This window comes from Mustela putorius, unplaced genomic scaffold (genome assembly GCF_011764305.1).
Source record: "Mustela putorius furo isolate JIRA1106 unplaced genomic scaffold, ASM1176430v1.1 tig00002118_pilon_pilon_pilon, whole genome shotgun sequence".
NCBI classification, from domain to species: Eukaryota; Metazoa; Chordata; class Mammalia; order Carnivora; family Mustelidae; genus Mustela; species Mustela putorius.
In genome coordinates this window covers 232,231-246,822 of record NW_025421952.1, presented here as the reverse complement: position 1 = coordinate 246,822, position 14,592 = coordinate 232,231, and the positions used below count along the sequence as shown (strand labels likewise).

Genomic DNA, 14,592 nt, shown 5'->3' with positions numbered 1-14,592 from the left:
GAGAGAACTCACTGTAGTCCCTCTGAGAGGAACATACACAGTCAATCTGAGCAGGGCCAACAGAACCAATTTGAAAGGGGCCAGTACAGTTCGTGTGGGAAAACCCATTTCCGTGTCTTGGAGGTGAGAGGACTCAGCCCTATTGAGAGAAGACAGCACAGGCCCTCTGAGAGGAGTGGTCGCAGTTCCTCAGAGAGAACTCACTGTAGTCCCTCTGAAAGAAATGGACGCAGTCCCTCTGAGAGGAACAGACACAGTCATTCTGAGCAGAGCCAGTTAGAAAGGGGCCAGTACAGTTGGTGTGGGAAAACGCATCTCTCTGCGAGAACCCATCACAGTCCCGCTAAGGAGAGACTCCAACACAGCTGCCCCAGGAAGAGGCTCAGACATGGTCTGTCTGAAGATTGCAAGGGCTCCTCAAACACGTCTCCTAGGGACCACACACAAAATACTCCAAAACAGGCCAAGTTTAGAGGCCTGCAGCTAACACATGAGAAGAGATTCGTCCCCATTATTCACTGACTGGATCAAGCCTTCACCGACCTGCCCCTTTTGTGGCTTCTTTCCAGCTTGGCCACTGCCTTTGATACCAGCACCCTCAGCAATCAGAGCCTCTATGCCGCTCTACCTGGGGGAAGGGAGGGCGGGAATGGGTCTGTAATTTCTCTAAGTAAATAAAGGGGCGATAATAGATCTCCACCTAGACAGCCCACTCTTCATGCTGGAGGGGGGAACGGAGGCTGAAGGGATATTGGGTGTCGCGCAAAGGGATGGAACAGGAGGAAGGGGCCCTGAAGCCATGTTTGGGGCTCTAAACCCCACCTACAGCTTCCCTTGGTGGGGTCTCAGAGGAAGGAGTTGTGTCACGTGACTTACTCCAGCCTCAGCCCCCTAGGAAGCTGCCAGGCAGATGCAGACCTTGAGACCTAGGATCTGCAGCTCTGACTCCACATCCACCTCAAACTCCTAATACCATATTTCTCTGAATCAAAGATGCATCATTTACTTTGTTTTAGATAGCACGAGTGGGGTGTGGCAGAGGGAGAAGAAGAGTGAATCTAAGGCAGATCCGCACCCAGTGCAGAGCCCAATGCAGAACTTGATCTCACAATCCTAGATCATGTGCTGAGCGGAAAATTAATAAGAGTCAGATGCTTTACCCACCAAGTCACCCAGGTACCCCAGATATATCATTTAAAACTTCACATGCAGGGGCGCCTGAATGGCTCAGTGGGTTAACCCTCTGCCTTCAGCTTGGGTCATGATCTCAGGGTCCTGGGATGGAGCCCTGCATCAGGCTCTCTGCTCAGCAGGGAGCCTGCTTCACCCTCTCTCTCTGCCTGCCTCTCTGCCTACTTGTGATCTCTCTCTCTGTGTCAAATAAATAAATGAAATTTTAAAAAAATATATAAAACTTGATATGCAACCCAATTTCTAAGATAATAAAATATGATTATATATATGTTTAGGAATTGATGAAACCTACTGACTTGGCTTAACCGGCTAGATTCTTCTCTTTAGGAGCTTCTATGTAGAGGAGGAGACTCTGCTTTCTTCCTGGCTTCCTTCTGGCCCCAGCTCCGGCCTCTGGATTTGCCCTTCCAGCTCTGGTCCCAGGTCTGCCCCCTCCCTCACAGAGCCTCCTTCCCTCTCAGTGGAGACCTCACCCGCCTCTGAACTCCACTTCAAATCACATCCTTTATCTTCACCGAGGTACTCAATCAGCTGAGCCACAGTGGTGTCCAACTTCCCCCAATTTCAGTCTGTTAGGCGTTCTGCCTCAGATCCCCTTTTATAGTTTTCCTAGTTCTGGCTCTAGCATCTAGCAAGCACTCAGCAGGTACCTGCCGCCTGAGCGAAAATGAGAGGCCCAGGAGGAAAAAGCAATGTCTGAGGAGGAATGCTGGCTGTGAGGGCGGTCCGGGAAGTGGGCGGCCAGGAAGGGTGGAGCCCGCCTCACCTTCATCCAGCACTTTTCCACCAGGCTGCTGCTGCCTGAGCCCCACACCTTGAGGTAGCAGTCGACGGCACGGCTATACTCTCCAGCCTGCTCCCACTGGCGAGCTTGGTCCACGAGCCCCTCCATGCCCCTGAGATGAGAGTACACGTGACCAGGACAGGCTGGGCAGCGTGGCCTATCCCGTGCACACCTTGTGACCCAAGCTCCAGCCCTGCCCACACTTGCTGCTTCCTGGCGTCATACCTGGCCCCTTTCTTGGTAGCCTCCCGCTCATACTCTTCCCGCAGAGCCTCCAGCTGACCCCGCACATAGTCCTTGCAGATCCGCAGAGCGTCGCTCCATAATCCAGCCTCCTGCTCAGATTTCCAGGTATCAGGAAGGCAGAGGCCGGCACGACACCTTCCCACTGCCACACAGGTGCTCTATACTATGGGCCACGGATCCCTAGGTCCTTGCACCTCTCTTCTCCTCCTTGTCTCCTTCCCCCTCTCCAGTGCTAACTCTCTGGATCTTTCCCAGTAGTATTGGTTAGTGTAGTGCTCTGTGGGTTCTTACACTCTCTCCCCCTCCCCGTCATGGTCCTGAATCCGGTGCCCTACCTTATAATAATTGAAGGCCAGGCACGGTCTCTGGGCCCGAAGCAGCAGCCCTTCTGCTTTCTGAATGTCCTTCTCCTCCAAGGCCCCCCGGGCCTGCCCCACAAGCGCCTCGGCAACAGTGTCAGGATCGCCGGCCTCGGCCACACGCTGAGCTGCCTCCCAGGCCTGGTTCTGGACGAACCTGCTCCCAGAAGAGGACACAGGGGAGGCTTAGCACAGGACTGAGGCCTCAATAGTGGGAGACAGACAGCCATATCAGAGGGGGTAGAAGATTTATTGGTACTAGGTTCAGGTGAAGGTGGCCATGCCAGGTCCTGGGGCTGCGGTTGGGAGGACGGGTGTAAGGAATTGACGGGTAACTCACATGAGGGCTGCTTCCTTGGGCGTACCAGCCCTGATGAATTCAGCTTCGGCCTCTTCAAATTTACCCTGTAGGGACAGAAGGGCAGCCGCACACGATCAGAAGCAGATTGCCATCATGGCAGCCGGGAGACAGGAGGAGGTCCAGGTTAAAAGCAAGGGAGGAGGAGCACATCCATACCTCATCCTCCAGGTACAGAGCATGTCGGAGATGCATCTCAGGGGTTTTGTGCTTGAGGGCCAGCCGGGAGAGTTCAAAAGCAAATTCAAATGAGCTGAAATGGAAGGTGTAGGTAAGGTCTGCCTACTCAGTACTTTCATTTTATAAGAGGCGGCGCAGGACAAGAGAAAAATAGGGTAGAGACGGGGCAAGGGGAGGGAAAGGACAGACTGAGAAGACAACCCATGTGAAGTGAGACAAAAGCATACAGACACGTAAAGGAGGACGGGGTCAGGGGACACTTGGAAAAGCCTGTGCTTCCTGCGACCAGTGGGCATAAAGGAATGGGATGGGCGCGAGGCAGGGGACCGCAGTGAGCCTCCCAGCACTACTCTGCCTCGGGAGCAAGGGCGCCGGGTTCTCCACCACTTCCTCCTGAGCCACATTTATACTAGCAGAAAAACTGTCTCTCTAAAACATTGACTACCCTCAGCCATCTGACTCCATGCAGGATTATTACTGGTCTTTGTAACATTTGCTTAAGAAAAGCTCTTTTTGCATTTAACAGAAGCCCACTTCTGTTACTCAGAAGTCAATTACTGGCTTAGTGCACCTTCACTTTAAAAGCTCTTCTCTCTGGGGCACCTGCCTGGCTCAGTCTGTAGAATGAGGGACCGTTGATCTGGGGTTGAGTTCAAGCCCCACACTGGCTATAGTACTTGCTTAAAAAGGTCTTTTTGAAAAAGAAGGAAAAACGCGGATCACTTTCCATCTTCTTAGAACAGCTAAACACTGTTCTGAGGCCCCGGGGAACAGGGACAGAGCTACTGAATCACTCCTTGCCTCTCCATCACGTTCTTCCAAGGATTTCTTCACTCCTGCCTCCATTTTCAGAAACACTTCTCAGCTATACAGCCGTTTTCCTTGTCTATGTAGAGGCTCTGTCTCGAAAGGGTCCAGGGGAGAGAAGCCGTGGGGCCTCACCAGTTGTCGGTGGCGTGGTCCACGGCAGCTGCCAGGAGTCCGAGCTTAGTGAGCAGTCTCACTGAGGATGCTCCTCCCAGGCTCTTTGCCCACAGATAGGCCACGTGCTTGTGGGCATCAGCTCCTCTGTGAGCCTTGGGAACCTGTGAAGCAAAGCCATGTGGCAATCCTCCCATGCAGGGCCACAGGGCTGCTCCCTTCCCCTCTCTGACCGGACTGCAGCTTTGACAAAGGTCAGGTCTTTCTACTAGAATAGGGAGACGGCTCAGTATTGGGGTCTATTAGCCATAGCCTGCTCAGGGTCCAAGGATGGACTTCAGGTAGTCCACAGACCCCTCCTACCACATGTGAAATTTTGCCTGTTGGTATGGGTGTTTTTCAAAGAGACCCACGACCAGTTCAGAATGCATCACTTGAGAGTGGGGAAGAGGGACAGGCGTGTCCCCAGAGTGACCTGGACTCCTTACCCGGTAGGCCTCCTCCAAAAGCCCATTGGACTGATCCATGTTCACTGTTGCCTTCCACTCCTGAGCCTCGAGGTAGTGATACTCGGCCTCCTGCAGTCGGCCTTCAGCCTCCATTTCCTGGCGAAAGGAGGGTCAGGATGGGGCGAGGGGGACGTGGGGCCTGTTTGGGGAAGAGATGGCCGAGACCGGAGAAGGGCTCACCTTGCCCAGGCGTAGGTGTGTGTCACTGAGGAGATCTGGGTGGTGCTTCCCTACCAGGCGGATCATATCATCATCCAGCTTGTGCTTTTTGAACATGGTGATGGCAAGATCAGGCTCTTCCACTGTCACCTAGAGCCTGGGAAGGGGAGAGAAACCTGGGGCCTCCTGACCCAGACTCCTGCATCACTGCCCTCTAGGCAGACGGCGAGCATCTTCAGACGCACCCCTCTCCCCGCACGCCGCCTCTGGGGACACGGCTCACATTTCTGCCTCCTGGTACTTGCCCTGCTTGTCGCCTAACCAACTGAGCCACCCAGGCACCCCTGGATCTATGATTTTAATTAGATCCTCATGGGGTCACTAATGAAAAAAGGTAAGAGTAGAACTCTGTTATGTTGTATACTATTGAAGACGAGCCCTGTGTAGTGGGATGACTTGTCCAAAGTCTCATAGCTCATTACTGCCCCTGGAACATGGGCCGCCACACTACACCATTTCCATTACAACTCAACAGGTGGATGTGAAACATAAAGCTCATGAACTGTAAAAGTATCTTAAGAACAGACCCATATGTATTTGGAAACTTGATTTATAAGAGGGGACATTACGAATCTGTGAGTACAGAACGGATTTCCAATAAACGGTTCAACATGGAAAAAGTAAAATATGAGCCACACCCACATTATGCACAAAAATTAATTCCAGGTGAAAAGCAAAATCTAAAAATATTAAAATATAGGAGGGAGTAGGAAACCTTTTCTGTTTTAAAAATTTTCTTTCTTGCTTTCTTTCTTTAACTCTACACCCATCATGGGGCTCAAACTCACGATCCTGAGATCAAGAGTCCCATGCTCCTCTGGCTCAGTCAGTCAGGTGCCCCAGGGAAACTTCTTAAACGAGACCTCAAAAATCACAAACTAGGAGCGCCTGGGTGGCTCAGTGGGTTTAAGCCTCTGCTTTCGGCTAAGGTCATGATCTCAGGGTCCTGAGATCGGGCCCTGCATCGGGCTCTCTGCTCAGTGGGGAGCCTGCTTCCTCCTCTCTCTGCTGCCTGCCTTTCAGCCTACTTGATATCTTCATCTGTCAAATAAATGAATAAAATCTTAAAAAAAAAAAAACCTAGGAATTGGTACACAAGTAACAATAATATTATTAATAGCTAACATTTATTAACTGCTTATTATTTGCCAGACATTAGTCTAAGTGCTTTTCATATAAGGTAGGTACGATTTTTATCCCCATTTTGTGGATGAGGAAATTGAGATACAGAAAGGTTAAGAAACTGACCTAAGATCGCACAGGTATAATTGCAGAAGTGGGGACGTTTGACTCTAGACCCTTGTTCTTAACGACGCTATATGGATATGCTATTCTCTATACATCATAGGGAATACTGTGCTGCTCTAAATACATTTTTCTATGCTTGAAACATTTCATGATACAGTTAATTTTTTTTAAAGATTTTACTGATTTATTTGTCAGAGAGAGTGAGTGCACAAGCAGGAAGAGCAGAAAGCAGAGGGACAAGCAGGCTCCCTGCTGAGCAAGAAGCCTGATGTGGGACTTGATCCCAGGACTCTGGGATCATGACCTGAGCCGAAGGCAGGCTCTTAACTGACTGAGCCACCTACGTGTCCCCAGAGTAAATTACTAATATGTAAAATAAGATCTATTTATTTATGTGAACACTTGTGAAATTCAAATAAATTTTGTCCTCACTGGCTACCAATGTCAAACTCTACAGAAAATAAGTCCCCTTCTGGTTCAAACAGTCCATTATCCTATGCCCTAAGTCTAAACAGGAAAGTTCAAAAATTTACTGATGGTTCTGCTCTACAGTTCACAATTCCTAGCCCTAAGGTACATGCCTAAAGAACATGAAGAATTACAGGGACAAGCTGATATGCGTAACAGTATACGTGTATCTCTACAGCTAGACACAGACTCGCACACGTGGATTAGAACACTTCCCACATCCTCTGTGAGAGCAGGGCCATACATTTACCTGGTGCCTCTCAGATTCCTGCATTCTCCACTCTACATACCCCTGTGATATGGAAGCATCTATAAACCCCTGTTTTGTTATCAGAATTATGGGAGAGGCTTACCGATAGCAATAGTCTTAACATCGACAAGATAAGCCAATTTCTTATTGTCTTCCATCCCTCGTTGACGCCACTCATTAATATGGACACTGAAACACGAAGGGTGAGGTAAGGCAGAATGGACTTGGGTCATAGGGATGTTGAGCAAGGGCCCAAAGTACCATAGGGGACGAAGTTTTTAGATTAATCTTGAGGATACAGGAGTTAGAGGTTAGAAGGGACTTCTTTTGGGTTTCAAAAATTTAGAGTACCTTGTGGGGTTACCTGATGAGGTGGGGGTTCATGAATTCAGTACGCACAGAACCCAAGGTATCATGACGCCCATATTCCACCGGGGTTAGCTCTCCAGCATTGAAGATCATGCACACCTGGGGATGAAGGGACTGTCACGTGGTGGGAAGTTTGCATGAGGAAGTCTGCACGGTCAACAGTAGTAAAGTGACCCCCACTATTCTCTTTATTCTGTTCCTCTGCCTATCTCGCCCTCCTTTCTTTCTCTGCTCTCTCTTAGCTAGAAGGTTGACTGAGATGTGATGGTCAGTCAATCAAGCTCTACTCACATTTTCATTTCCAAAGAAATACTTCTCATTGCCACCAGATCCCTGCCAAGCCACCCGTAAAAGAGGGAGAGGACATAAGAACAATGTGGGTAAGTATCCAGGACAACGCTGAGAGAAGGACAGGGTAGGGGTCAGAGAGAAGGAGTGTAGGAAGGCCCTGATGTTCCACAAGTGGGGTGCTGTGTCACATTCTGCCCTAGGCTTCTAGGCTTCTGAGAGATGCCGTAAAAACAGTCCAACAGTGGGAATTCCCATTCCAGGATTCTAAATCTCCAGGGTCTCACTCCCAGGTCCACCAGGTCCCCAACGCCAGCATCTTAGAGCTTTTCCTTAGAGATCTTCCCCCTTAAGGACCCGGGCTCCCAGGAAGTAGCAGCTCACGATGCTCCATTCCCCGCCCCTTCGCCTGGGATTCCTACCTCACTATGGCGATTAGTGTTCAGGTCCCCCAGCAGGAGCGTGTCTGATGTGTGGGCCACCAGGTAACGTTCCTTTCTGAGGATTTTCACCTCTTCCACCTCGTAGCCATAGTGTGACTTGAGTACCACCCAGGTCCCCGATGACAGGTTCTTCACAATCACCTTGGTAAGGTACAAGTCTGAGCTCCCTGAGGCTTACCTCAACCCCAAAGAGGGGTGAACCTGCCGTGTCCACCTCTACAGTGTTAAACAAAGGTAGTCTCTTGTTTCCTCACCTAGCCTAGGCTCTTGTTGGTAAAAATGACACCTCCCATTCACACAGTGCTTTACAATATACAAAATGTTTTCAGAGATTATCTCCTTCAATGCTAATATATAATACATACGGGGTAAAACTAATCACTCTCCTTACCTTCCAGTACCTCTTGTGAAAATCTTTGTGATTACTTCATCGTGGTGTATACTGATCATACTGTCATTTCATATACCTCTTTGCTAAAATGATCCTGATTAAGGAACAACAGAATACAGACAATTATCTTTGTATTCTCGGTCCTAACAGTGCTCATGTATAGAGAATGGACAGAAAATGAAAGAACTGGGGTGCCTGGCTGGCTCAGTCAGAGGAGCATGCGACTCTTGATCTCAGTTGTGGGTTTGAGCCCCATGTGGGGTGTACAGTTATTTAAAAATAAAATCTTAAAAAAAAAAAAAGAGGGGGCGCCTGGGTAGCTCTGCTGATTAAGCATCTGCCTTAGGGTCTGGGGATTAGGCCCCATATTCAGCCCCATATCCGAGTGCTCCCCCTCCCTCTGGCGTTCCCCTGCTCCTGTGTGGACACTCTGTCAAATAAGTGAACAAAATTTTAAAAAAGAGAAAAAGAATGAAGGAAGCAATGAATAATAAATGGAAGGAAAAAAGGAAAAGGGAGAGAAAACAGAAAAGTGGGCTCAGGAACTAAGAAATTACCTTGCAATGTCATACACGGTGAGTTCAGAGGCCCTAAAGCAATGTCATGCACCTGCGTAATTCTAAACTCTCCAGTTAACAACATACAGGTAATAAAGCTTTTTCTGTTTTGTTTTAGAGAGGGATGGAGACACGGGTGGGGCAGAGGGAGAGGGAAAGAGAGAATCTTCAACAGACTCCATGCCCAGCGTGGAGCCCCTCGGGGTGCTTGATCTCACAAGCCTGAGATCATGACGTTAGCTGAAATCAAGAGTCCGACACTTAAGACTGAGCTATCCAGGCGCCCCAGGTAGTAAAGTTTTAAATCAGGAAGATGGAAGTGGCGATCTCTGTACCCCTTCAATTTGGTGTTTAAATCTTTTTTACAGTAAGCTGGAAGTCTATAGCAGGAAAGTTGTCAAAGAGTTGCCTGATACACTCTGTTCTCCAGAACAGCTCTGCCAGGGGTTCAATTTGGCACTGTGGCAGTGTCCAGAAGGAGATTTTGGTGCAGCAGGCTATCAGCTGCTTACCTGGCTAGGTCCCACACATGTCAACTCAAACTTATTCTTGTAAATGCTTCTCCGGAGGCAGCAGTCAAACTGTTCCACTCCACCAGAGTGTGCCCTAGAAGGGAAAGCGACAACATAAAAGGTAACAGGCATCAGAAGGATATCTGGAGACACCCTTGAAACCCAAGTTCTAGAATCTAGGAAAGAGTTGGCAGTAAAAGGGCTGGCAGTTTGGGGAAGTACCAGATGGAAAAGAGGTGGCACTCACAGGACGCCAGAATAGTGATGGGAGGAAAGGGAGAAATCAGCCCCCGCCTACAGAATTCTTTGTCTCTTTTGGCTTCCCATAAAGTGTGAATTTCTCTTTCCTGCCGTTAATGTCCTATTTTTAGGTTGAAGTCAAAAGGGAAGAGGAGAGTCTCTAGTTTCAGGGAGAGTGCTTTAGGCTAAGGCCGGGGATTTTTCCTAGGTTGGAGAAAGTCACCCAGGCAGAAAGGGATTACTAGTAAAACGCACCGCACAGAGTCATGAGCCATCCCGTTTCCAGGCCAAGGCAGTGACGGTATATACGTTGGCAATCTCCTTGGGCTTTGCCTCTTCCCAGAAGCTTCTTCGAGGGCTCCAGTTGAGTACCCGAGGTCTGAAATTAAGGAGGTGGATTTCAGAAGAGATGGAGACTGAGCAAAAGGGTGGAAATGGGTGCGTAACAGAAGGCAATGAGTCTCGCTGTAGTAGAGAAGAGAGGAAGTGAGAGAGAACACACATGCTAGGGAATCTCATAGGAGAGGACACAAAGGTTCAAAGGAAGGAAGGTGGGAAAATCAAGCCAAAAGTAAAATGGGGTGAGAGCGATAGGAGTGGGGAAAACAAAAGGAGATCATGGCTGGTGAGAAAAATGAGCTGTTAGCAAGGGAGAAAAAAGGAAAAGAAACAGAAAACAGAAGGAAGAGACCCAGATGACATCGAAGGGGATAAAAGGACAGGACTAATAAAGCTGATGTGAGGGGACCGGGGCCCTTTATTTATTTTATTTATTTAATTCACCCTTCCATCATCCATCCCTTCCTTCCTTCCTTCCTTCACCAAACACTTAAGCATACATTATGTACTGGATGCTAATTTAGCCACTGGAGATTTCAAAAAAAAACACCAAAAACGAATAGGCCCTCTTCTCATGGGCATTTCAGTTTAGCCAGTTAAGTATAAACACAAAAGTGTAATATCATGCGACAAACACTGAGCCAGTGGTCTGAAAAGAGGCAACCGTAATACAAAGAGAGTGGAGATGAATTCCACTGTGGAGTCCCAGGCAGAGGCACAGAGACACAAAATCCTGGTGTATTGTGGAACTGCCAGAGTCCCAACAGATGGTGGGAGCAGGAAAAGGGAAGTGAGTGAATTAAAACCTGAGGATCTCTTCAAACCTATACTTGCTTTCCAACCATTCTCCCACTCTGGTTGAATATAAGTGGGCTAGAGCAAGGTGTACACAGGGAAAGTAGGCAGAAGATGCACATGGAAAGGGACCCACCTGTCATAACTTCCCAACACAACAGACTGGCCCCCAGGGCTTGCAGCAGCGGTGGTGAACTCCCGCTCCTGAGGGTCACGGCTGTAATCAAAAGTTTGTAGCACGTGGCCTTCCTTTCCATAGGCTACAATTCTGTGATCACAGCCTGCAGCCACAATACTGTTGGTTGCCCAAGATAAGGCATAGGGCGGGCATGGGTGGCTAACCGACTTCCCCTAAGACAGAAGTAAAGGGTTCCAATCGCTCTGACTCTGACAGCCTCAGCCAGAGGTTCTTCCTTTCTAGGAAAAATTTATACCCTGTATAAATCTTCCAACATTTTCCCACCCAAACACATCCTAATCTAGAGAACTTCACAATCTGTCTTTAGGTTTTATACTCTTACACACGAATGTATGACATACACACGCACGTCTGACATTGTCCGCAAGAGGAAACCTCAAAAGGATTGTATGTTGAGGTTTTTAGTAAACACCTATAAGGCCCCCAAAGGGACATATCCTACATTATCTAACACTGGGTAGGTCCACATGGAGCATACAACTCTTTCTTTACAGAAGAAAGAAATTTAATTATTACATGAGTAATTCTTTTTTTTAAACAATTTTGGCTTCCAATAAAGTACGAATTTCTCTTTCCTGCCTTTAATGTCATATTTTTAGGTTGGAGTCAAAAGGGAAGAAGAGAGTCTCTAGTTTCAGGAGGAGAGTGCTGTAGGCTAAGGCCGGATTTTTCCTAGTTTGCAGAAAGTCATCCCGGCAGAAAGAGGTTACTTTCTTTTTCTTTCTTTTTCTTTTTTTTTTTTTTTTTTTAATTTTAGTTATTTAAGGCATCTCTACACCTAATGTGGTACTCAAACTCACAACCCTGAGATCAAGAGTCACATGATCCACCAACTGAGTCAGCCAGGCACCCCTCTATGAGTAATTCTTAAGGAAAGTTATTCAAACAATAGAGTATTACATCAAGTAAAACATAAACATTCCTTGTATCCCCCACCCTTTCCCTTTTCTCTCTTGAGAATGACTTTTTAAAATGATTTATACATATAAATACACTTTTTACATTGATAATAATTTTCATTTTCCCTTACTCTCAGAATCCTATCCCCTCGATTCCTCATTGCCCACAAATATTAAGCTGTGGCCTCCCGAATAAAAATCTTCTCTGTGAATGCATCTAAATGTGCCCCCGCCAACCACCTCAATCTTAATGTTCAACCTCCCCTAGGAGGGATCTTGGATTTCTTTACCCCCATCTCACAGCATCCTTTAGTCCTACCCGTGACTCTCCAGAGCCTTCATCTTCGAAGAAATACCTAACAATGGTGCCATCTGCATGACCAGAGAGAATTCCTTTCCCAGAGGAACTAAACAAGTGAGTGAATTAAAAGGAAGAGGAAGAGGAAGAAGAAGAGGAAGAGATTACTCTGTCTCCCCAAGAAATCCTGCTTCTGTGTCAAACATTACCCTACCTGGGCTCCCTGCTACCAGTCCACCCCATCTTCCATATTATAGTCTCCAATGAGACTACAGACCCCATGAACAGGTTGACACACAGAGTACTCTCTTCACCTTCATGTCAGCTGGTTTGGTGGAGAATTTATCTCTCCGCTCCCCGTGTTCATCATATAGCACCACCACTCGGTACACTGTGCAGACCGCAAACTTGGCATTGTTCTAGGACCAAGCCATGCAGGTCACCTTTGCAGCTCCATCCTGCAGAGGCAGAGGGGGCAAAAATAAGCGCAGCTGTTCGTCTAGAGTGACAAAAGAATTTTGGTTCCTTTAGCTCTACTGTGACTTTGATCAATTCTCCACATCATAGTCCTTAAAACAAAAGATGCACCCTGGTCTCCACAGCTATAAACCTCTGGCCCAGGAGAACAAGGTGCTTTAGAAACCCATAATGCAAATACACTTCGAGGTGACTCACAGAATGAAGTGGACCGATGGGCCCTTGCAATGGCCTTGCTCCCTCATAGCTCAAATGAAATAAATTCATTACTCTGACTCACCAAGAAATCACACTTCTATGTCAAACATTACCCTACCTGGGCTCCCTGCTACCAGTCCTCCCCATCTTCCATATTATAGTCTCCCAGTCCCGACTTCCCCATCGCTTCTTCCTATGTCTCTCAGCTTGGGATACTGCTCTTCCTTACTCACTTTGTTGTCAGTGATACCATGTAAGAATCTGTCCCATAGATGGTAGATGATTTATTAGTTTTAGTGTTTTCTAAAGAAACCTGAAAATGGGAAAATGGATACAAGTCTGGTTAGGTTCCTTTCAATCCCACCCAGATCCTAAGGAAAGAAAAAGAAATAACAAAAAACCGGTCCTTCCATTTTCTCCCCCAATATATAACTTGACCCTAAGGGAGACATTTAACTGTATTTCTCTCTCCAGAACTGTTATCCCCACCCACACCCACAGCCTCTCCTGTGTTTCTCTTCCCCCTTTACCTTCCCTTCAGCCAGTCCAAAAACAATGATGTGCCGCTCTGCTGGCCACTGCAGACAGGTGACAGCACTCTGCAAGGAGGAAATCATGAAAAGGATAACCCTGTCCATGTCGCCCAGCGCACTTATAACAAACTGAACCGCTGCCACTTGCCACCGCCCCAGTCGCCTACAGCGGAGAAGAGGACACAGCCAGGCTCACGGGGGAAAGCAAGGAGGAGGGGCAGCCACGCAGCACCATCCTCCATCCTCTCAGCTGGAAAGGTCAGATGGACACGTGAAAAATGCAACTTCCGGTTACATTTACAGGTAGCTATATTGATATATGTTTGCTCATCCAAATCTCCACGAGACAGGTCTGAACTTTACCGTCTGGATGAATTTCTTACAGATGACTTTCTTGTCACCCCTGCCAAATAAAAGGAGGGAAAACACATTAAAAACACTTTCATAAAGAAAGTGCCACACGTGATGCTGGGGGAAGGGAAGAAAGACCTGATACGTTCCCTGCTCCCCCTAATGTTGCCTACCCTGCCATAAGAGCCTTGAAAGGAGGCATAAAATGGAGCCCGAGCAGTTTTAGAACAGGAACAAAGATGCTGTGTCACCAAGGGCTCCCATCACAGGTCCTCATGCTGACCTTAGGCTGATTCCCCCAGGGATGGGATCTCACAACACGAGGCAGGCACAGATAGGGAATCAGCAACAGACTCGGGAAGGCCTTTGCTCTCCACGTCCCAGCTTGGACCATCACCTTCTCTTCTCCCCTTTCCCCAGTGAGACATTTCTTCCTGCCTTCCCCTTCTTTTCCAGGTCACCCCCCACCTCCCAGTCTCTATCCTCACCAATCTTCGCCTATCTTGTACACATAGATGATGCTGTCGGTCTGTCCTATGGCAATTTTAGTGGAATCGGGAGAAAAAGCCCATGCCCTTCACCATATAGCTCTTCCTGCCATACTACGAGTTAAAAATGGAAAAGAAAAACAAAAGTCATGAGCACACATGGTAGAGAAAAGGGAAGAAAAGGTGTTTGTGTGACTGTATTGAGCGTGAGGGATTTATCCTGAGAAAAGATGGGGCAGGCCATTTCCTAGGCAGATGGCTGGGGAAGTTAGTTAGGAAGTTTTCCAGATTCCTAAGACCCCATGAACAGGTTGACACACAGAGTACTCTCTTCACCTTCAAGGTAGCTGGTTTGGTGGGGAATTTGTCTCTCCGCTCCCCATGTCATCGTATAGCAACACCACTGGGTCCATTGTGCAGACCGCAAACTTGGCATTGTTCTGGGACCAAGCCATGCAGGTCACCTTTGCAGCTCCATC

The 14,592-nt window shown here is 47.9% G+C and overlaps 2 protein-coding genes across 2 annotated transcripts in view; one reads left to right on the top strand and one right to left on the bottom strand.

Moving 5' to 3' along the window:
- LOC123394263 overlaps positions 1-1,677 on the top strand; it is an 18,847-nt gene extending 17,170 nt beyond the window's left edge. The window contains exon 5 of the mRNA XM_045088015.1: positions 1,606-1,677. Within this exon, the coding sequence (XP_044943950.1) occupies positions 1,606-1,677 (72 nt within the window). The remainder of the gene's footprint in view (positions 1-1,605) is intronic.
- On the bottom strand, positions 1,430-14,592 carry LOC123394262 (intraflagellar transport protein 172 homolog). The gene is given in 19 exon segments (XM_045088014.1): positions 1,430-2,090; positions 2,204-2,313; positions 2,560-2,740; positions 2,924-2,988; positions 3,101-3,194; positions 4,064-4,206; positions 4,531-4,647; positions 4,732-4,860; positions 7,816-7,977; positions 9,297-9,390; positions 10,807-10,965; positions 12,059-12,175; positions 12,975-13,054; positions 13,272-13,340; positions 13,638-13,677; positions 14,114-14,193; positions 14,195-14,227; positions 14,450-14,499; positions 14,502-14,592. Coding segments are annotated over 19 exon segments (2,058 nt in total). The 5' UTR covers positions 14,569-14,592; the 3' UTR covers positions 1,430-1,822.